The sequence below is a fragment of the Pongo abelii genome, chromosome 1 (genome assembly GCF_028885655.2).
Source record: "Pongo abelii isolate AG06213 chromosome 1, NHGRI_mPonAbe1-v2.0_pri, whole genome shotgun sequence".
NCBI classification, from domain to species: Eukaryota; Metazoa; Chordata; class Mammalia; order Primates; family Hominidae; genus Pongo; species Pongo abelii.
In genome coordinates, this window is record NC_071985.2 from 190,141,800 (window position 1) to 190,163,759 (window position 21,960).

At 42.2% G+C, this 21,960-nt stretch overlaps 2 protein-coding genes across 3 annotated transcripts in view; one reads left to right on the forward strand and one right to left on the reverse strand.

Annotated features, from left to right (window-relative positions):
* CFAP57 (cilia and flagella associated protein 57) overlaps window positions 1-9,671 on the reverse strand; it is an 87,745-nt gene extending 78,074 nt beyond the window's left edge. Inside the window, exons 1-2 of one of the 2 annotated variants that reach the window (XM_054536692.1) lie at window positions 9,548-9,671; window positions 9,116-9,294 (exon numbers count right to left, since the gene is read on the reverse strand). In XM_054536692.1, the coding sequence (XP_054392667.1) occupies window positions 9,116-9,272 (157 nt within the window). In that variant the 5' untranslated portion in view covers window positions 9,273-9,294; window positions 9,548-9,671. The remainder of the gene's footprint in view (window positions 1-9,115; window positions 9,295-9,547) is intronic. The other variant, XM_024252728.3, reaches the window with a different exon arrangement.
* Window positions 9,633-17,734, forward strand: EBNA1BP2 (EBNA1 binding protein 2). The gene is made up of 9 exons (XM_024252734.3): window positions 9,633-9,948; window positions 10,032-10,115; window positions 10,350-10,522; window positions 11,122-11,245; window positions 12,962-13,051; window positions 14,756-14,831; window positions 15,074-15,167; window positions 17,238-17,400; window positions 17,550-17,734. Exons 1-9 carry the CDS (start codon window positions 9,883-9,885, stop codon window positions 17,598-17,600), a joined length of 921 nt encoding a protein of 306 aa, XP_024108502.1. The 5' UTR covers window positions 9,633-9,882; the 3' UTR covers window positions 17,601-17,734.
* The last annotated feature ends 4,226 nt before the right edge of the window (window positions 17,735-21,960 follow it).

A 21,960-nucleotide genomic window follows, 5' to 3' on the forward strand; every position in this document is an offset into this window, starting at 1 on the left:
GCACATGCCTGTAATCCCAGCTACTTGGGAGGCTGAGGCAGGAGAATCACTTGAACCTGGGAGGTGGAGGATGCGGTGAGCCGAGATTGAGCCATTGCACTCCAGCCTGGGCGACACGAGTGAAACTCCATCTCAAAAAATATATATATTTTATATATATACATATATTATATATATATTTTTATATATACGTATATATTTTATATATACGTATATATATTTTATATATATACGTATATTATATATACGTATATATTTTATATATACGTATATATATTTTATATATATACTTATATATGTTTTATAGATACGTATATATTTTTATATATATACGTATATATGTTTTATAGATACGTATATATATTTTATATACGTATATATACATATATATTTTTATATACATACCTATATATACACACACACACATATATTATTTTAAAATGTATGCAGTAATATACTTTATGACTGTATTGGTATAAAGAGGAATATAATCTAGGCTGGATTCACTATTATATATTCATGTTTTTTCTGATTTTCAAATAAATACTAAAACATTTTCCTAGGTCTTCAAAAGTATTGTGGGTCCTGGGCACTGTGTCTAGTGGATAAGTGGATGGTGGATACAGGCCCAGGGCAGGGAGTGTGAGTGAGGCAAGGGAGGATGAGCTAGAGAGCGATGTGATGGGTCCCCATGTGATGGGCCCTCATGCTGCTGCTTCACAACACGCCAAGGAGAGATGCAGCAAGTTGCTCAGCAGGCTTGCATGCCCAGCCCATGGGAATTCTCTAGAAGGGATGCAGACAGTAGCTGCAGTTCAGAGAAGATCCCAGATTCTAGGTCACTGAGAGCCTTGCACAAAAGTTTGGACTTTACCTGGGAGGCCGCTGAAAAATTTTAGGAAGGGTGAGTGTGTTGTAGATCCCTCTGGTGGCTGTATGGAAGACAATCTTGGAGGGCAGGAAACTGGTCAGCAGATTATTTCAAAACTGAAACGTGACGGCAGCAAGATGCAATGAGAAGGCAGTAGTGGCAATAGGAATGGGGAGGAATGGGGACGAGCGGAGATTAGAGAGATGCTAAGAGGTAACACCAGTAGAACTTAGTGGACTGCCTGGGTGAGGGGGAGAAATGAGGAATGAATGACATTTAGGATGCTGGTTTAGGTGACTGTGAGTACTGGGACACCTCTGAGGGAATATAGGCTCAGGAAGTTAGGGGTTATGGGGGAAAGTATGTCCATCATCTTTTGCTTAAAATAGCCCATCCAACTATTTGACATTTGCTTATGAAATCTTTATACTTCCAACTTTAATCCATCTAGGGTTTATGATGGTAAAAGGTATGAAGCATGAAGTGAGGATCTAAATTGATTTCCATGTCCCAAATACCTAACTGGTTGTCCCAGGACTAATGACGAATGCCACCTTTATGATATCAAAGTTACTAGGCCGGGCATGGTGGCTCACACCTGTAATCCCAGCACTTTGGGAGGCTGAGGTGGGCAGATCACTTGAGGTCAGGAGTAGGAGACCAGCCTGGCCAAGGTGGTGAAACCCCATCTCTAATAAAAATACAAAAATTAGCCAGGCATGGTGGCAGGTGCCTGTAATTCCAGCTACTCAGGAGCCTGAGGCAGGAGAATCATTTGAACCCGGAGGTAGAGGTTGCAGTGAACTGAGATTGTGCCACTGCACTCCAACCTGGGTGACAGGGCGAGAATCCGTCTCAAAAATAAATAAATAAAAAATAGATATTGAAGTTACATATTTATAGACATATTATTGGGTTTCTAGGATATTTATATTAGAGCCACTTTTGGTTTTTTTTAGAGACTGGGTCTCGCTGTGTCACCCAGGTTGGAGTGCAGTGGTGCAATCATGGCTCATTGCAGCCTTGAACTCCCAGGCTCAAGTGATCCTCCTGCCTCAGCCTCCCAAGTAGCTAAGAATATAGGCACACACCACCACACCCAGCCAACATTTTAAGTTTTTTGTAGATATGGGGTCTCACTATGTTGCCCATGCTTGTCTTCAACTCCTGGGCTCAAGTGATCCTCCCGCCTCTGACTCCCAAACTGTTGGGATTACAGGTATGAGCCACCATGCCAGGCAGGACCACATTGTTTTTGTAAAATCATATCTTTATCATGTGCTTGAATATCTAGCAAGGTACTGTCTTAAGGAAAGAGAGGGAAAAGAAAGGAAAAGATAAACTCAATCTCAGATATGTTGCGTGTGAGGTACACACTGTGGAACAGTTGGGTATGGAGGTCCAGCAGTTGGATATGGTTCTAAAGCCAGCGGGAGGGGTTGAGGCTGAAAATACAGATTTGAGGTAAAAAGCATAAGGGAAAGTTAAAACTAGGAGTATGTAATAGCCTAGAGGAGGCAAAGGAACACTGCTCACTCCCTCCTATTGTGCTTTTGTGCCAGGTTCCTACCTGGCATAGCATTTGTCCAGCTCACTTGCACAGTCCTACTCATTTGAATTACACAACCTGCCTCCACTACAATACTGAGAGCTCTTGGAGGGTAGAGGCCATTCTTGCTCATTCATTCATTTGTTCAATCACCGGTGTCTGGAACTTAGTATGTTCTTGATATATGTTGACTGATTTTAGAGTTTGTAAAAGGCTTTTGCATTGTTTCGACTCAGCTGATGCCTTGCCTCTCCTCCTTAAAATATTTTCACCTCTCACATAGATATCCTTTTTTTATTATTATTATACTTTAAGTTCTAGGGTACATGTGCACAATGTACAGGTTTGTTACATATGTATACATGTGCCATGTTGGTGTGCTGCACCCATTAACCCGTCATTTACATTAGGTATATCTCCTAATGCTATCCCTCCCACCTCCCCCCACCCCATAACAGGCCCGGGTATGTGATGTTCTCTTTCTTGTGTCCAAGTGTTCTCATTGTTCAATTCTCCCCTATGAGTGAGAACATGTGGTGTTTGGTTTTTTGTCCTTGTGACAGTTTGCTCAGAATGATGGTTTCCAGCTTCATCCGTATCCCTGCAAAGGGCATGAACTCATCCTTTTTTATGGCTGCATAGTATTCCATGGTGTATATGTGCCACATTTTCTTAATCCAGTCTATCGTTGATGGACATTTGGTTGGTTCCAAGTCTTTGCTATTGTGAATAGTGCCACAATAAATATCCCTGTGCATGTGTCTTTATAGCATCATGAATTATAATCCTTTGGGTATATAGCCAGTAATGGGATGGCTGGGTCAAATGGTATTTCTAGTTCTAGATCCCTGAGGAATCACCACACTGTCTTCCACAATGGTTGAACTAGTTTATAGTCCCACCAACAGTGTAAAAGTGTTCTTATTTCTCCACATCCTCTCCAGCACCTGTTGTTTCCTGACTTTTTAATGATCGCCATTCTAACTGGTGTGAGATGGTATCTCATTGTGGTTTTGATTTGCATTTCTCTGATGGCCAGTGATGATGAGCATTTTTTCATGTGTCTGTTGGCTGCATAAATGTCTTCTTTTGAGAAGTGTCTGTTCATATCCTTCGCCCACTTTTTGATGGGGTTGTTTGTTTTTTTCTTGTAAATTTGTTTGAGTTCTTTGTAGATTCTGGATATTAGCCCTTTGTCAGATGAGTAGATTGCAAAAATTTTCTCCCATTCTGTAGGTTGCCTGTTCACTCTGATGGCAGTTTCTTTTGCTGTGCACAAGCTCTTTAGTTTAATTAGATCCCATTTGTCAATTTTGGCTTTGTTGCCATTGCTTTTGGTGTTTTAGACATGAAGTCCTTGCCCATGCCTATGTCCTGAATGGTATTGCCTAGGTTTTCTTCTAGGGTTTTTATGGTTTTACGTCTAACATTTAAGTCTTTAATCCATCTTGAATTAATTTTTGTATAAGGTGTAAGGAAGGGATCCGGTTTCAGCTTTCTACATATGGCTAGCCAGTTTTCCCAGCACCATTTATTAAATAGGGAATCCTTCACTTCTCACATAGATATCCTGTGATCTTTTTGGCCACTCCTCCAAAGCCTCTTTTGCTGGTTCTTCCCCATTTCCCCAGCACTAAATGCAGGAGTGCTCAGAGCTCACTCTTTCAGCTTCTTCTCTTTTGTAAATATATTCATGCCCTAGGGCAGGGGTCCCCCACCCACGGTGCTGGGCTACACAGCAGGAGGTGAGCAAGCATTACCTCCTGAGCTCAGATCAGTGGCGGCATTAGATTCTTATAGCAGCACAAACCCTGTTGTGAACTATGCATGCGAGGGATCTAGATTGTGTGCTCTCTGTGAGAATCTTAACTAATGCCTGATGATCTGGGGCAGAACAGTTTCATCCTGAAACCATCCCCCATACCCTCTCCATCCTGTCCACGGAAAAACTGTTTTTCATGAAACCTACCCCAATGCCAAAAAAGGTTGGGGACCACTGCCCTAGGGAAGTCTCATCTACTCTAAGGGCTTTACATTTCAGCTCTAGGCTGATGACCCTCAAATTCCTTTCCTAGCCTGGACTTCCCTCCCTTAAATCCAGACCTGAAATCAACCTGCTTACTGAGCATCTCCATGTAAATATCTAGCAGGCACATCAATCTTAACAGGTCCAAAACCAACCTGCTCCTTCTTTAGCCCTTTCTATCACAATCAACAGCAACTCCATGCTTTCCATGCTCAGGCCCAAAACCTTGCTTCTTCCTGCTTCCACCCCACATGGTGTCTATGAAGAAATCTGTCACCTCTACCTTCAAAGCATATCCATTATTGATCTCTTCACACCACCCTGTCGCCTGCCTCTACCTGCTCCAAGTGCCATTATCTCTCACTTGAATTACAGCAATCATCCCTCAGCTGTTCTCCCTGCTTCCTTTCTTTCCCCTCCTTAAATCTGTCCTCTGTACAGCAGCCAGAATGAACCTGAGGAAACACAGATCATGTTGCTGCTCAGACCGCACCCCTTCATGGCTTCTCATTTGACTCTGAGTAAGAGCTCATGAACTGCAAGGCCCTCTGTGGTGTTGCTCCCCATTCTTTCTTTGCCTCCCCTCTTGCTCCTCACCCCCTGGTTCTTACCACTCCAGCCACACTGGCCTCCCAGCTATTCCTCCAACACAATAAGCACCCTCCTAACTCTGAGCTTTTGCTAGTCTCTCAGCTACTCCCCCTGCCCTCCCACATCAGCACGGCCAGCTCCTTCCTTTCCTTCAGTCTTCACTCAAAAATCACTGCTCAGTGAGCCCTCCCCAGCCTCCCTATCTACAACTTCTTACTCCCCCAACGGCTTCACTTTCCATACTTCATTTGTTCTTATTAGCATCCATCACTATCTAGCATGTAGACTGTACTTCTTTTTATTTTGTTTGTCACTCTCCCCTCCTAGAATGGAAGCACTGTGAGGACAGCATTTTATGTGCATATGTGTGTGTCTATTTTGTGCCTGGAACACAGGGGGTACTTAATACATTTTTGTTGAATGAACAAATGAATATGTTGAGCCTCATCATGACTCTGAGCTGAGCAAGCTGAGCATCATCTCCATCTTACAGATGAGGAGACTGAGGCTCTGTGAGCTTATAAAATGGGGAGCCAGATCAAATCCAGATCTCCCAATGTCATGATCTTTATATTTTTCCCTTCACGGGTAATACCCTTAGACTTGGTCAGTGGAGATCCTCCCTTGGGCCTCACATTTTAGAGCATCCTGGAGTCTTTCTCTGGCTGTACCCCTTACCATTAAGTGGGATACAGTGGCTGCCTGGAGTTTGTACTGCCTCTTCTAGATCATGTTGCAGGTACACAGGACTCTGAAGTTCCCTGCTCAGATGGTCTTGAGTCTGCAGACAAGACCAACATTGGTTTCTTCCCAGGCTGTCTCTACTCAACCTGGGCCTGAAGGATGGGCATAGGGTGGTTGCTTATAGAATATATGGGTAGAATTTGAACATATGGGCTGCAAGGATCCACCCACATGTGTACAAGGCCCCTGGTGATATAAGACGGAGTTAGGAGCAGAAGAGAAGTGATACAGTAAGAAGTGTAAGAATATGAGCACAATAACTGAAATTAAAATCTCAATGGATACATTAAACATTAAGTTAGATGCAGCAGAAAAGAGACGCAATGAACTATGAGATAAATCTAAAGTAATTATCTGGAATGCAACACAGAGAGAGTAAGATATAAAAAATCCAAATAAGAGTTCAAAAAAAAAAAAAAAACCCAAAAACATGAACATCAGGTGTGGTGGCTTGCACCTGTAATCCCAGCTACTTGGGAGGCTGAGGTGGGAGGACAAGTTGAGTTCAGGAGTTCAAGACCAGCCTCGGCAACATAGCCGGACCCCATCTCCATAAAAACAATTAGCTGGTCAAGGTGGTGCATGCCTGTATTCCCAGCTATTCAGGAGGTTAAGGTGGGGAGGATGGCTTGAGCCCAGGAGTTTGAGACTGCTGTGAGCTATGATTGTGCCAGTGCACTCCAGCCTGGGCAACAGAGTGAGACCTGGTTTCTTAAACAAAAATAAAATAAAATAAAACTGTGAAGGATGGAGTTGAGATGGTTTGGAGTTCCAGAAGGAGATAACAGAACAAAAAAGAAACCTGTCCTTAGATCCAGGAATCTCAAAGAATTCCTAGGAGGATAAAAAATGAAAATAAAAACTATACTGATGTGTGTGTATGTGTGTGTATCTATATGTATGTATATATATACACATATGTATATATACAATGTATATACATGTACATATAGTATATGGTGTGTGTATATATGGCGTGTATTTTATACATATATATGTATATGGTGTATGTGTATATATACACATACACCATAGACAGAGAAGATATTAAACATCCAGAAAAAAAAATCATCTACAGAAAGACGATGCTGATAGCCAATTTCTTAACCACAGCAACAAAACAGAAGCCAAAAAAACACAATGGAATATGATCTATAATATGCTGATAAAAATTTCACACCTGTTGAAACTATCTTTCAGAAGTGAGGATAAAATAAAGTCATTTTCAGACAAAAACTGGGAGAATTTATTAATACATTATCAGTAAATGCAGAAGGAAAATGATCCCAGCTGGAATATCTGATTTGTAAAGAGTAACGGTGGGAAAAAGTTTGGTAAGTATGAGAGCAAATATAAATTAATGTTGTCTGTATAAAACCACAATTTAATTAATATTGGAAAGTCATATGATCTTTTTTATTTTTGTTTTTGAGACAGGGTCTTGCTTGGTTTCCCAGGCTGGAGTGCAGTGGCACGATCTTGGCTCACCGCAACCTCTGCCTCCCGGGTTCAAGCAATTCTCCTGCTTCAGCCTCCCGAGTAGCTGGGATTACAGGCACATGCCACCACGCCCAGCTGATTTTTGTATTTTTAGTAGAGACAGGGTTTCACTATGTTGGCCAGGATGGTCTTGATCTCTTGACCTCGTGATCTGCCCACCTCGGCCTCCCAAAGTGCTGGAATTACAGGCGTGAGCCACTGCACCTGGCCAGATGTCTATTTTTATTGCCCCTATTCAACACTGTCTGGAGGTGCTTACCAGCACAGGTAACACAAGAAAAAGGAAGAAAGTCATCGTTATTTGTAGATAATATGATAGTCCATGTAGAAATCTCTGCATAATCTATAGACAAATCATTAGAATTTATAATAATTTAGCAAATATGCTGGAAATAAACATCATTAAAGTCAACTGTATTTAATACAGCTTATTCCAACAGAATATTATGTGGTTGATAAATTTGACTTTATTAAAACTAATAATTTTTGTCCATCAAAAGATACTTGTAAGATGGGAGAAAAATGCCCCAAACTGGAAGAAATTATTTGCAAGACATATATATATATATATATCTGACAAATTATTGATATACAGAATATATAAATTGTGCATGTAAATCAATAAAATTGCCCAAAAATATCCTGCACAACAAACTGTAAAAAACAAGTAAAAGACTTGAACAAGGCATTTAACATACGACTAAATAGGAATAGCCCATAAACAGATACTCATCATCATTAATGATAGCGAAATGCAAACGAAAACCACAATTCCTTTTCTCAACCATTGGATTAGCAAAAAATTAAAGTTGGACAATACCAAGGGTTGGCAGGGTTGCTGAGGAATGAGAACTCTTATGCACTTCTAGTGGGAGTGTAAATTGGTACTATCATATTACTCAGTAATTTTAGTCCTGGCTGTGTGCCCTAGAGAATCTGCACAAATAGATGAATGTATATGCATGCAAGAATGTTTATAGTAGTATAGTTTGTAATAGCAAATGATTATTATTTCCCAAATGTCCCTCAATACTAGAGTGAATATATATATTTGAGACATTATATTCATATGATGGAACACTGCATAGCAATAAAATGAACTTGGCTATATGTATCAAGATGCATGAATCTCAAAAGCATGATATTGAACTGATGCAGCAAGACACAGAATACAGGGAGAAGCACTAGAACTGGTAATATTCTGTTTCCTATGCTGTGTGGCTGGGTTCACAGATCTACATTCTATCGTAATTCTTTAAATATTACATATATGTAGGGTACATTCTTCTGTATGTATATGTCACAATAAAAGGTGTCAATGCAACAAAGAATGGGAAAATGGATTCGGTTGTTGAAATAATGAATATCATCAACAGGACCACTGTGAACAAAAACAAGGGCTGTAATGCTATACAAATGGTTATTTGCGACTTGGGATAAAGTTTACAGTGTCTTCATCATACATGGATTCAAACGGTGATATAATGAAGGTGGTGTGCTCAGGAAAACTGTTAGACAACTCAAAAAGTGGCTCTGGTGATGACAAAGGCAGTGATATTGAAGACACCAAAAGAGGGATTCTTAACATATTTTCATGAAATTACAGTGAAAAAAGTACTTTTAAATTAACATTTTATATGTGATTTTAACTATATATGTGTGACTGATTAATCTAGTTTCATAATACAAGTCGCCATTTATTTCCTCTACATTTATAATACTCCATATATATTCAAATTGGCCAAAATCTTTCTTTCCAATCATCATGCTGGGATTATGGGGTTATATGTGGCACATACCATTCCTGTATATGTCAGGATGGTAAAAGTTTTACCTGGAATGAATTTTTGCCATTTTTGATCCACATTGTACTTCACACAGTGATTTCCTGAAGGAAATATAATGATCTGTTCATCGAAGTAGAAGATATTGTTGGCCACGTGGGATCGAAGACCAAAAACATGCAGCGTCTGAGCTACCACGGCTGACATGATCTCCCGCCAAAGAGTTCTGCTGAAGACCAAGGCAGCGCTTCAGAGTGGAGAGCACCACGCCGCTCCGACCCCGCCCCCGGCCCGGACACGCCCCGCCCGGCCTCCAGGACACGCCCTCCCCGCCCTTTGCTCCTCCCCTTACCCCCTCCCCTTGCCCCTCCCCCGGGGTCCTCCTCCGCGCCACCCCACCCCTGCGGCTCCTTTTTCTGCCTTTTCGTTTGTACCCTCACCGCTACCAGCTCCTCTGGCGACCCCCAGGTACCCCCTCCCACCTTTCTCTTCTCTGTGGGTCAGCAGACCACGCATGTATCCAGAGGCGCTACCTGTACGGATCCTAAGCAACCCGGGCACTTTCAAACGCCGTAGCGGTTCCTATAGCAACGACAAACCGGAAGTATAGTTTGCCGCCGGAAGCGGAAGTCCCAATCAAAAGTTGAGCAGTAGCTGTGAGTTGCTGGCGCTGCAGCGATTCGGTGGCACGTGGAGCCACGGCGTGGGAGTAGGGGGCTGAAGGCAGGCAGCAGCGGCCAGGGCCGCCCTCTGCTAGCCGCTTGGGTCTCGGGATACCCCGCTTCTTCCTGTAGGTGTGGGACGTGCGTGCGGCGAGATGGACACTCCCCCGCTCTCGGATTCGGAATCGGAATCCGATGAATCCCTTGTCACAGACAGAGAGGTAGGTGTCAGCCGAGCTCGTGGGGCTGGGCGTAGGAGAGGAGGCCTTATTCCCCTGGGAGTGACCGTGATTGTGTCCTGCAGTTGCAGGATGCGTTTTCCCGAGGGCTTCTGAAGCCAGGCCTCAATGTCGTGCTAGAGGGGCCGAAGAAGGCCGTGAACGACGTGGTGAGCGCGGGCACAGGGTCGGGGGTACTCGGACATGGGATGCGCATCAGGCGCTGTTGGGCTTGGGAGACCGATTCTTGTCCCAGGAAAGATGGACCCTGCGCCTCGCCAAGAGGGTCAATTACCTGTCTGGGTATTGGGGATTAGCACTTTGTCCCTTCGCCTAACAGCCTGTGCTTGGGAAAGACAAACTCAGAGTTCCCTTCTTGTGAGCTCAGTATCTGGATTTCCTAGAATGGCCTGAAGCAATGTTTGGCAGAATTCAAGCGGGATCTGGAGTGGGTTGAAAGGCTCGATGTGACACTGGGTCCGGTGCCAGAGATCGGTGGATCTGAGGCGCCAGCACCTCAGAACAAGGACCAGAAAGCTGTTGATCCAGAAGACGACTTCCAGCGAGAGATGAGTTTGTATGTTTGTTTTCAAATGTTGGAGAAGTTGAGGATCCTTGTGCAGGAGAGTGGGAAAGAGGGGAAATTAGTAAGCCTGCACTCAGAATAAGCCTAGGCGTAGGGAGAGCGGCTTCTTTTGACTAAGAATAGCTAGGAGATTCTCCCTGTTTGAGAGAAGAGGTCCTTGGTCCACGGTCACGATCCAAAATCCAGTTTATGGGCTAATTTGAAATATTCATGTTAAAGCTTTTTATGCATGCTTCAGTTATTAGGAAAAAAACAAACAAACATTGCTTATGGGATGTTCTTGTGTGGAATTGCTTTAGTAATTACATAAGAATCCATAATCGACATTAGTTTGTGTTAATGGGTACCTTTAGAGTAGTCATTCTCTTAAACTATTTTTAGCAACACCCCTCCCCTTTTTAAAAACTAGTGTATGGCTACGTTTCTTTTAGATACTAAATCAGTGAGACAGTTTTTGTTTGTTTGTTCTCGCTAATGGAGGTCAAATTTTGAGAATCCTTCTGAGCTTGGATAACTCATGAGAGGCGGTGAAAAGGAACGTAAGACCTCTCTCCTTCACCTCATTACACATTTTGTCCTACGATTCTCAGCTATCGCCAAGCCCAGGCCGCAGTGCTTGCAGTCTTACCCCGCCTCCATCAGCTCAAAGTCCCTACCAAGCGACCCACTGATTATTTTGCGGAAATGGCCAAATCTGATCTGCAGATGCAGAAGGTAAGAAATAGAAGTTTTCCTCTGGAAAGTCAAAACTTTGTACTTAAGCATATTCAGCTGGCTTAGAAAGATAGCTATGAGCCCAATAATGGGGAGCCAGTTGTCAGAGGACAATTATTACCTCTTCCATAGATTGGCTACTTCAGAGTCATGCCGGTTACCACCAATTAGATGCATATAAGAATGACATTTTTTTCTAAAATCAGCAATTAAGGAGAGGAACAGTGCTGTGTGAAGTGTGGTCCCCGAGGTGAAGATGGCCCAGTGCATTTCCTAGCTGGCATGGTCATGACATGGTGTGCAGAGAGGACAGCATTCTTGTGCCCTTGCCACTGTCAGTGCTAGAACCTGTAGACAATTACTTTTCTCTGGGCCTCAGTTTTCTCCTCTATAAAATGAGGGATTCTTAGATGGTTCAGATATAGTACAATTTAGAGTTGGGTAGAACTTGGACCTCATTTAACTTTGGAGGAGGGGATTGCCAGCATGTAATCCAACATGTATTCAGCCCTCTATAGCCATGAGTTCAGCATCTGTGGATTCAACCAACCTCGGATCAAAAATATTTGGGAAAAAAATTTGAAAATGTTGCAAAAGGAAAACTGAATTTTCCATGTGCTGAGAACTACATTGAATCCATGAGAATGAGGTGATGCATAGCATTGTATTCAGTATTATAAGTAATCTAGAGACTATTTAAAGCAGTGGTCTGGCACTAGAGACTAGTTTCGTGGATGACAATTTTTTCATGAACTTGGGGAGGGGATAATCTTGGGATGAAACCGTTCCACCTCAGATCATCAGGCATTAGATTCTCATAAGGAGCACGCAACCTAGATCCTTTGCATGCATAGTTCACAGTAGAGTTCCCACTTCTATGAGAATTTAATGCCGCCACCAATCTGACAGGAGGTGGAGCTCAGGTGGTAATGCTTGCTTGCCTGCCACTCACTTCCTGCTGTGTGGCCTTGTTCCTAACAGGCCACAGATTCATAGCGGGTTTGTAGGAGTCTGTGGCCCGGGAGTTGAGGTCCCCTGACTTTAAAGTATACTGGAGGCGAGTGTAGGTTATATGCAAATGCTACACCATTTTTATATAAAAGACTTGAGCATCTGTGGATTTTGTTGTCTGTAGTGGGTCCTAGAACTAATCCTCTATGGATACTGAGGGATGAGTATATTTAAATAGTACCTTGGGGTCTCAAGCTGGATTTTAGGGAGCTTTTGTCGTGGTAGTAGTTCACCTTCTTACTGTGAACTCTGTACAAGTTATCACTGACAACTTCTCATCCTTTAACTAAAATGTGTATGTTTGACTGAAAAGGCTAGGCACCTGGTATCTGCCTGGGTTTTTATTGTGTATGTGGTATACTAGAAAAGGACACTGAGGCTGCATACTGGTTTCCAGCCTCAGTTTACTGACAGTAGAAATGGGGAGAAGTTTGTCTTCTTTCCTGGGCTTCAAATAGGCAGTTTGTATAATGAAACAGACAGCACACTGGGAGCGGGAAGGTGACTTTCAATCTCTGGCTTCACTCTGACACTTTTAGTAAAGTGCTCAGCCTGTGGGCCCCATTGTCCTCAGGGGTTGGAATTGGTGATTTATAAGTTCCACAGTTTAAAGAACAGGGAATATCTGTTCCCTGCTGTAGTGCATCCTAAGTAGTGGTCATTCCAGATTCAAATAACATGAACTGACAGCATTTTGTGTTGTAGATTCGACAGAAGCTGCAGACTAAACAGGCTGCCATGGAGAGGTCTGAAAAGGCTAAGCAACTGCGAGCACTTAGGAAATACGGGAAGAAGGTGAGAAGGAAAGTGTGCAGGGACAGGAAGAGGCGGAGTGTGTGTGTGTTAGATGAGATTGCCATGGTCTGACTTGGTCCCCTGAACTGAACGGAACTGTGTGTTGATACGTATTTACCGTCTCTCAGTGTATGTGCTAGTATTCATGAGCACAATCTTGCCTGGACATGAGTGGTTCCCCAGGAGTACTATGGTGACTGCAGGCGAGCCAATCACCTCTCTGGGTGTTAGTTTTCACATCTGTACACTGGGTCCAGATGAGTGGTTTCCAAACCTGACCTTACAGCAAAATCACCAGGGGAAATTTTTGAAAACAGAATTCTAGACTTCAGAATCCCCGGGAATCTGTGCCTGTTTTCCCCTCTTCCCCAAAAGCTTTCCAGGTGATTCTGAAATGCATCCTGGTTTGGGATTCACTGACCTATGTGATAATCACATTCCTGAAGAAATTATAGTAACGATTGTCATCCAGTCTGAAAGATTGCCTGTGTGTTTGAACTATGAATGTCTGAGTTCTAATGTAACACCAGATCAGGCATACCCTAAAACTTTTCTTGGTTTTCCTTTTTTATTTCATGGTCATCTAAGAAAGAAGATGACGGGTTTTAAAGTTAGGATTGTGGGAAGAAATGAATGTGAGGAAGATTGGCGTGGGTGTTAAGACTTTGTCAACATTTGGACATAAGCACTTGTGATCTGGGCTGCAGAACTCTTGTCCACATTTGGGGTCATTTCACTGATACATTCTCAGCAAAGTAGGAATAGGCTAGGATCCTGTCCTCTACAAAAGGCCTGCTGCGGATTTATTATTTCTTTGATCTGGAGGTGGATGGCTGAGATTCTCTCAAAGACACCAGTAATTAATTTAACATAACCAAAGTTACCAAAAGCAAAGACAAACTCACTTGGGCCTATTAGTTCACTGTTCCTAGTTTAAGGAAACATTGGGGAAGAGGTTGTTAACTGGGGGTGAATTTGCTCCCCAAGAGTTTTCTGTGATTGCCTGGAGATATTTTTAGTTGTCAAATTTGGGAGGGAGGGTACTACTGGCATGTAGTAGGTAGAGGGCAGGGGTGTGCTAAATATCCTACAGTGTAGGACAGGCCCCTACACCCCAGCAAAGAATTATTCTCTCCACACTGCAGCAGTATCAAGATTGAGAAACCCTCTGTTAGAGTATTATAAAGTGTCTCCTTTTATCCTTCAAACTTTTTTCTTTTCTTTACCTGGGGACATTGTTTTTTTCTCTTCCTTTTGGTACTTTCATGCCTAGTAACAGTGAGTTAGATAATTAATCTGTCCAAATGTGATGTGAAAAATCGATGTAGTCTTAAACATGATTTACTTCAGTTTTGTAGGCAGGATTGTATAATAGGGTGAGTGCTGGCTTTGGAGTCAAACAGCCTGGGTCATCTCAGCTGTGCACTTTTTCACTGTGCGACTTGGGGAAGTTAACTTCTCTGTGCTTCAGTTTAGGGGATAACACAAATTTCAACTTCACTGGATTGTTATGAGACAGATACATCTTCATCTATGAAGAATATACCTAGATCTGAGAATATACTTAGAGTCCCTAACACAGTTTTTGGCACATAGTAAATGTCAAAGGGTAGCGGTATTAATCATGGTGTTGCTATTAAGGCAATGTAGACACTGGAGTAATGGTATGGAATGGCTGTAACGGTCCTTGTGTTCATATCACAGGTGCAAACGGAGGTTCTTCAGAAGAGGCAGCAGGAGAAAGCACATATGATGAATGCTATTAAGAAGTATCAGAAAGGTCGGTACATCTCTCTGCTAGGGGAACGAGGGTAGCAGGTACTTTAGAGTTGATTTGAACACTTAGTGCTTTGGAGCCTTCTTGGTTGATGTGGACCTATTGGATCTAAGTTTTGGAAATGGTGTTGGAGAGCAGGATGTGACTCTTAAAATCAGTGTAGCAAATAACAGCCTCATATGGTGGTTTAAACTTTTATTCTTAAAATACAATGGTGCTGATCAAAACTACTTCTTCACTTACAGGCTTCTCTGATAAACTGGACTTCCTTGAGGGAGATCAGAAACCTCTGGCGCAGCTCAAGAAGGCAGGAGCCAAAGGCCAGCAGATGAGGAAGGGGTGAGAAGGGTTTTGGCATGGTTTCTTTGGTTCTGTGAGGTGCGATGGGGCCACAGGTCACAAGGATGGCAGACATAGCACCTCCACCGGCGCAGCCATAGAGTCCAGAGAGTGCAGCTGCTGCCTGGGGCCGGGACCCCTAGCACTGTGTGATGGGCCCTTTTAGCTATGTCAGTCTTTGAAGAGTAAAAGAAGGCACTTTTTAAACTTCCTTTTTTTTTGGACAGTCTCACTCTATCACTCAGGCTACAGTGCAGTGGTACGGTCTTGGCTCACTGCAACCTCTGCCACCTGGGTTCAAGTAATTCTTGTGCCTCGGCCTCCTGAGTAGCTGGGACTACAGGTGCCCGCCACCACACCCAGCTAATTTTTGTATTTTTAGTAGAGACAGGGTTTCATCATGTTGGCCAGACTGGTCTTGAACTCCTGGCCTCAAGTGATTCACCCACCTCAGCCTCCCAAAGTGCTGGGATTATAGGTGTGAACCACTGCACCCATCCTAAGAAGGTACTTTTAAGTATGTGGCACCCTTTAAGTGAATGCTGAGTAAAAGTTGATTCCCCATCACACAGTGTGATGGCTGAGAGTTCAGACCTAGGGTTCAGATCCCAACTCTACCACTCAGTAGGAGGGCAGTTTTGAACAAGTTACCATACCTTTCGAAATGCTAATTGCCTCATCTGCTAAGTTGAGGAAATAGTGTCTGCCTCATAGTATGAAGACCGAAAGAGAGAATGTGGGCTCTCATTGTTCTTTCTAGTCTACTTTTTTGCATACCTGGATACCAGGCCTAGAGGAAATGATAATTTCCATGTAAGATAGTAAGTGCTATGATAGAGGCATTTGGGGATTAGTACTGAGTCAGCTTTTATAAATACCTGACAGGGTCTGGGGATGGATTTCTGGAGGAGTGTTCGACTTGAGCATTGCTTGAAGCATGAGTAGGAATTAACCACGAGAATAGAAGAGAAGCTGGGTTTGGGAAGAAGTAAGAGCTTGAACGAGCAAAGCCATCGAGATGTGAAACCTCAGGGTTTTGTGAGGAACAGTAAGCCCTTGGTGTCACTGGGAATACAGGGCAAAGCAAGGAGGGGTGCGATGTGGTTGGGGGGACCTGGGCTGTGGGTTTGCCTTGTTGAGGAGCTTGGGCTTTGTCCAGAAGGCAGTGGAGAGACTAGGTTGTAGGTTGTACTAACAATAATGAGCAAGTTATATTCATGTTTTTAAAAAGATTACAGTGGGTTTTGTATAAGTGACAGACTTGAGGGAAGCTGGGAAATTGACAAGGGTACTATTGCAAAAGTCGAGATAAGCAATGATAATAACCTGAAAGTGGCAACTGAGGGAGAAGAGAAGATGGATTGAAGAAACATTTAAGAGGTGAAATGAGCAGGACTTAGTAATTGAATTGGGTATAAAGAGTGAGAGGAGAACCAAGGCTGACTCCCACATATTTAGCCTGTGTGTCTGGGTTGGTGGGAGCAGCGCCAGCCTCAAGTGAGGGCATATGTACAGGAAGTAGAGCCAGTCTAGGAGATGACGTGAATTTGGAGATGCTGAATTCAAGATTCCTATTGGATGACCAGTTTTACATTTGAATGTTATTCTATTTGAATGTTATTTGAATGCCTATAATTACATTTGAATGTTTACATTTGAACGTATTCATTACATTACATTTGAATGTTACAAATGTAACGTATTACATTTGGATGTTAACTGCATGTATTTACCCTTGAGAGGAATAGACACAACTGAGGGTGATTTAATAAGATTTGGTTAAAATAGAAAGCTTTCTAAAGACAGCAGGAAGCCACGGGATATATGTAGAGCCTTCCCTGCTTCTTATTTTATTTTCCTACCCTGGTGGTCAGAACTGTAAATAGGTGAGCTAGATGAGTTTGTCTAGAGAGGCTGTAGCATAGGACTGTGGGGCCAAGGATGAGATTCTGGGTTACAGACGTGCCTAAGGGGCTTTGTTTATAGAAAGGAAATCAAGAGCATTGCTGGGCCATCAGATTCATCAGGCTTTACAGTGCTGTGGTGATGTCTAGGACCATTCTTTTCCAGGCCCAGTGCTAAACGACGGTATAAAAACCAGAAGTTTGGTTTTGGTGGAAAGAAGAAAGGCTCAAAGTGGAACACTCGGGAGAGCTATGATGATGTATCTAGCTTCCGGGCCAAGACAGCTCATGGCAGAGGCCTCAAGAGACCTGGCAAGAAAGGATCAAATGTAAGTGAGCCCAGGTGCCCGGGTGAGGAGCAGGCTCAGCCTCCCCTCCCACTCCCAACCCTTCCCTCTCCCTTCAGTTCTGTTCGTCCTCACCCTGGGGCAGAAGGCAAGCTGCTATGTGACCAGATGTGGTATGTCTTTTTCTGTAGAAGAGACCTGGAAAACGAACAAGAGAGAAGATGAAGAACAGAACACACTAAATGGCATCTTTGAATACAAAGAACCAAGAAAAAGGAATGAAGACTCACAATTTCACAACACACTTTGATCCCTTCTGTTGGTGTCATGTTGTAAACATTTCTTTCAATAAACTAAAGAAAAATTATTAAAGGAACACATACCTTTGGTTAAATAGACTAAAAGATTGAGAAGTTACTTTCCATCGCTATCTATTGATAATTTAGACATTGAGTTCAAATTGCCTTCATTTTATGATAAATGATGATTTAACTGACACCTTCCTCATTTCCTTCGTCTCATCCTTCTAAATAGTTATATTACAATCAATCCCTGTAAAGCTCAATGCCCATATTTTACAGGCGTGAGCCACCATGATTTTCTCTGTGGTACAGCTTTTGGTTTTTCCTCCAGTTAACCTTCACCTTACATTCTTCTGCTTGCCTAATTTTCCTTCTGTATTCTTAGTTCTTTCCAGATGCTTTGTCATTTTACCCACTTTATAATTTTTCTCCTACAACTTAGTTATGCCACACAACTGTCACCTTTTTTCTAGACCGTTTAAGTTGGCACCATTATTTCCAGAATCCCATGTTTTCCCATCTTAGCATATGCCTTCTTTTGCTGTGTACCATTTTTTGGTATCTTACTAAGAAAGGGAAGATGAGAGGTAAACTTTTTATCTCCTTGCATTTCTGAAATTGCCTTTAATTTGGGCTGATAGGAATTTCCTCCTTAGAATTTTAGAATTTCGCAGGCACTGTTTCTAAGTTTTATTTCAGTTCTACTTTTGGGGGAGATACATCTTTGTTTTTTAAAATCTTTTTTTTTTTTTTTTTGAGACACAGTCTCGCTCCATTGCCCATGCTGGAGTGCAGTGACACAATCTTGGCTCACTGCAACCTCCACTTCCCGGGTTCAAGTGATTCTGCCTAAGCCTCCTAAGTAGCTGGGATTACAGGTGTGCACCACCACACCCAGCTAATTTTTGTATTTTTAGTAGAGACAGGGTTTCGCCATGTTGGCCAGGCTGATCTCGAACTCCTGATGTTAAGTGATCCACCTGCCTCTGCCTCCCAAAGTGCTGGGATTACAGGCGTGAGCCATCGTGCCTGGCCTAAAATCATTTTATTGAATATGAAGTTTAGCTTTCATTTCATTTATCCCCCAAGAGTTTCTTATTCTCTAATTGGTCATTTTTCATATCATTTTACTCTTATCCTCTAGATGCAGTATCTTATATCTCTCAGAATATGATTATAGTTTTAATTTTTTTGATAAAGTTTCCCTCTGTTCCCTTCATTCTGTTTCTGCAGCCCATGCATTTTGATCTCCCCTTTCCCATGTTTGAGCAGTAGAGTATTGTAGAAGCTAAGAAGCGTGGATTCTGGGGCCTGGCTCTGTTGCTTACTTGCTGTTTGACCGTAGGGAATTTAATTTTTATTTGCCTTGTCATCTCTAGCATAATATAGATGTATCTACCTCATTGGGTTCCCGTCAGTATTGGGTTAATCAATGTAAAACACTTAGAACATTGCCTGCCATATAATTAGAACATTATCCTAATATAATCCGATAATCTGATAATCCTCTCATGTTCCTTTGATTAGGAATATTTTGCTGGGGTTTCTTTCCTTAATATCTGGAAAGCCTTGGTTGTCCATACATAGGCGGAAGCTCTGCGTAGGTGATACGTTGAGTAGGCAGGCCACATTAATTGTTGGGCTTTACTCTGTGTTGATAGGGTGGTAAGCCATTTTACCTGCCCCTTCTCTCTCCATTCCAGTTTAGAAACCAAAATTTATTTTTAAGGAAGTTAGAAATGCCTGAGAGCTATATAGTATCTTTAGCAGAAAGAATAACTTATTTTCACATTTTCTTATAGCATTATTGGCACATGAAAAGGATATTTCTGGATTCATATAATACTAAGATTGTAATGTAGAACAAAGAGAATTTAGTTTTTGTAAACTAATTTCAGCTAACAAAACTGGTCACACAGGTCATATCAAGAAGGCAAAAATATTTACTCTGTCCTCTTTCATAATTCATGCCATATTATTGAATGGGGATAATGTATAACAGGCTCAGAAGCAGTTCGAGACTTTGAATTATGCAAGTAACATATTGAGAGTTTCACAAAAGAAAGCACAGGTTAACAATATTTCACATTGATAAAGCCAAAAGTAAGTTATTAATACAACATACTTCTAAAGGCTTTGAAAACTATGTCCCCCCTCTTTTACTTCCTCAGTTTTTTTCTCTTTTTTATTACAGAGCAAAGATTTACATATGGACTCACTTTCGTTAGTTTTAGAAATATCCTTTGTAGAACTCATTTACATCACTTCTATCATTCTAACCCTCAAAATAAAGGGTGATCAAGGTGCAGGTAGCATTATGCCTTCTTTTTCTTTTTGTAAAGACAGGGTCTCACTCTGTTGCCCATGCTGGATTACAGTGATGTGATCATAGCTCACTGTAGCCTCAAACTCGGCTCAAGCAATCCTCCTGCCTCAGCCTCCCAAGTAGCTGGGACTACAAGTGCATGCCACTATGCCTGGCTAGGTGTTTTGTTTGTTTGTTTATTTATTGTAGGGACAGGGTCTTGCTCTATTGCCTAGGCTGGTCTCAAACTCCTGGGCTTAAGCAATCCTGCCTTGGCCTCACAAAGTGCTGGGACTACAGGTATGAGCCACTGCACTCAGCCTCCTTCATATTGCTTTAAAATAAATACAATCCCATTAATTGAAAAATAAGTAGGAACCTAGGAGTCCCCAATACAGATTCTAATATGCATGAATTCAATTATCACGATGTAATTAAGTTTCTCAACAATGTTCACATTTCAGTTACCACGATGTAATCAAGTTTCTCAACAATGTTCACATTTCAGTTACCAAAGTAATAACTGTGAGTAGATGCGTAAAGTAGAAACAGTTGCTGCTAGCTCTTTAGTCCACAGATCACTCCATAAATGACAGATGCATGAAGACTAGTGACCATCACTTCTTTCAAAGTCTGTCCAAGATTAGTCACTGCATCAGTTATTCATTTCACACACACACAGCAAAGTGTGTAGTTGTGTTGCCTCTGTCTTTAGCAATAAACTCAAGCATTTTATAGAAGTAGATACCTGAGAGGGAATTGACCACCAAGGATTAATGTACACCAAAGAAACAAAAAATGATAGGGCACAGTGACTCACGCCTGTAATCCCAGCACTTTGCGAGGCCATTTGAGCCCAGGAGTTTGAGACCAGCCTAGGCAACATAGTGAGACCTCTCTACAAAAAATTTTTGGCCAGGCGCTGTGGCTCACGCCTGTAATCCCAGCACTTTGGGAGGCCGAGGTGAGCAGATCATGAGGTCAGGAGATCGAGACCATCCCAGCTAACACGGTGAAACCCTGTCTCTACTAAAAATACAAAAAATTAGCTGGGTGTGGTGGCGGGCGCCTGTAGTCCCAGCTACTTGGGAGGCTGAGGCAGGAGAATGGCATGAACCCAGGAGGCGGAGCTTGCAGTGAGCCGAGATCATGCCACTGCACTCCAGCCTGGGCGACAGAGCGAGACTCCGTCTCAAAAAAAAATAAAATTTTTTTTTAGATTGGCCAGGCATTGGTGGTATGCACTTGTCCCAGCTACTGAGGAGGCTGAGGTGGGAGAATCTCTTGAGCCTGGGAGTTTGAGGCTGCAGTGAGCCATGTTTGTGCCACTGCACACCAGCCTGGGTGATAGAGTGAGAACCTGTCTCAAAAGAAAAAAATTTTTTTTTAAATGGTGGGGCTGGAAGTAAAATTTGAGTGCAATGCAAATGGAATTGTAGATGAAATAGCTGATATTGGACTGTGAGTGCTGTTGCCCTTCTGGAGACTAGATATACAGCCAGAGAAACCTTGTGAAGGCAAACTTACAAATGAGGAAAGAGATGGAAAGGATGAAGATGTCTCCAGGGAGTGACACCAGTGAAAAACTTCACATTAAAGGGACTCTTGGAGCTATCTAATGACATTGGAAGATCAAGTGATAAAATGTTGGAACTAAATCCAAACTTAGAAAGGAGTAAAAACAATTTGCCAAGGCACGGAAAAGATGCTTGTTCTTCACCATAAGTTATAGAAGGGAAAAAAGAAGACAAGCATGGTTTTTCATACAGAAATAAAACACTTGATTCTCAATATTTCTACTGTTTTAAAGTGAGTCTACTAAATTTTAGTATTTTAATTTTGTTATGCATTGAACAGAGTTTTTAATACTTTCACAAGAATTTTTTTTTCATTGTTTAGTTTTGTTTCTAAGACTTAAAGATTCATACTTGTTTTTTTTTTTTTGAGACAGAGTCTCGCTCCGTTGCCCAGGCTGGAGTGCAGTGGTGCCATCTT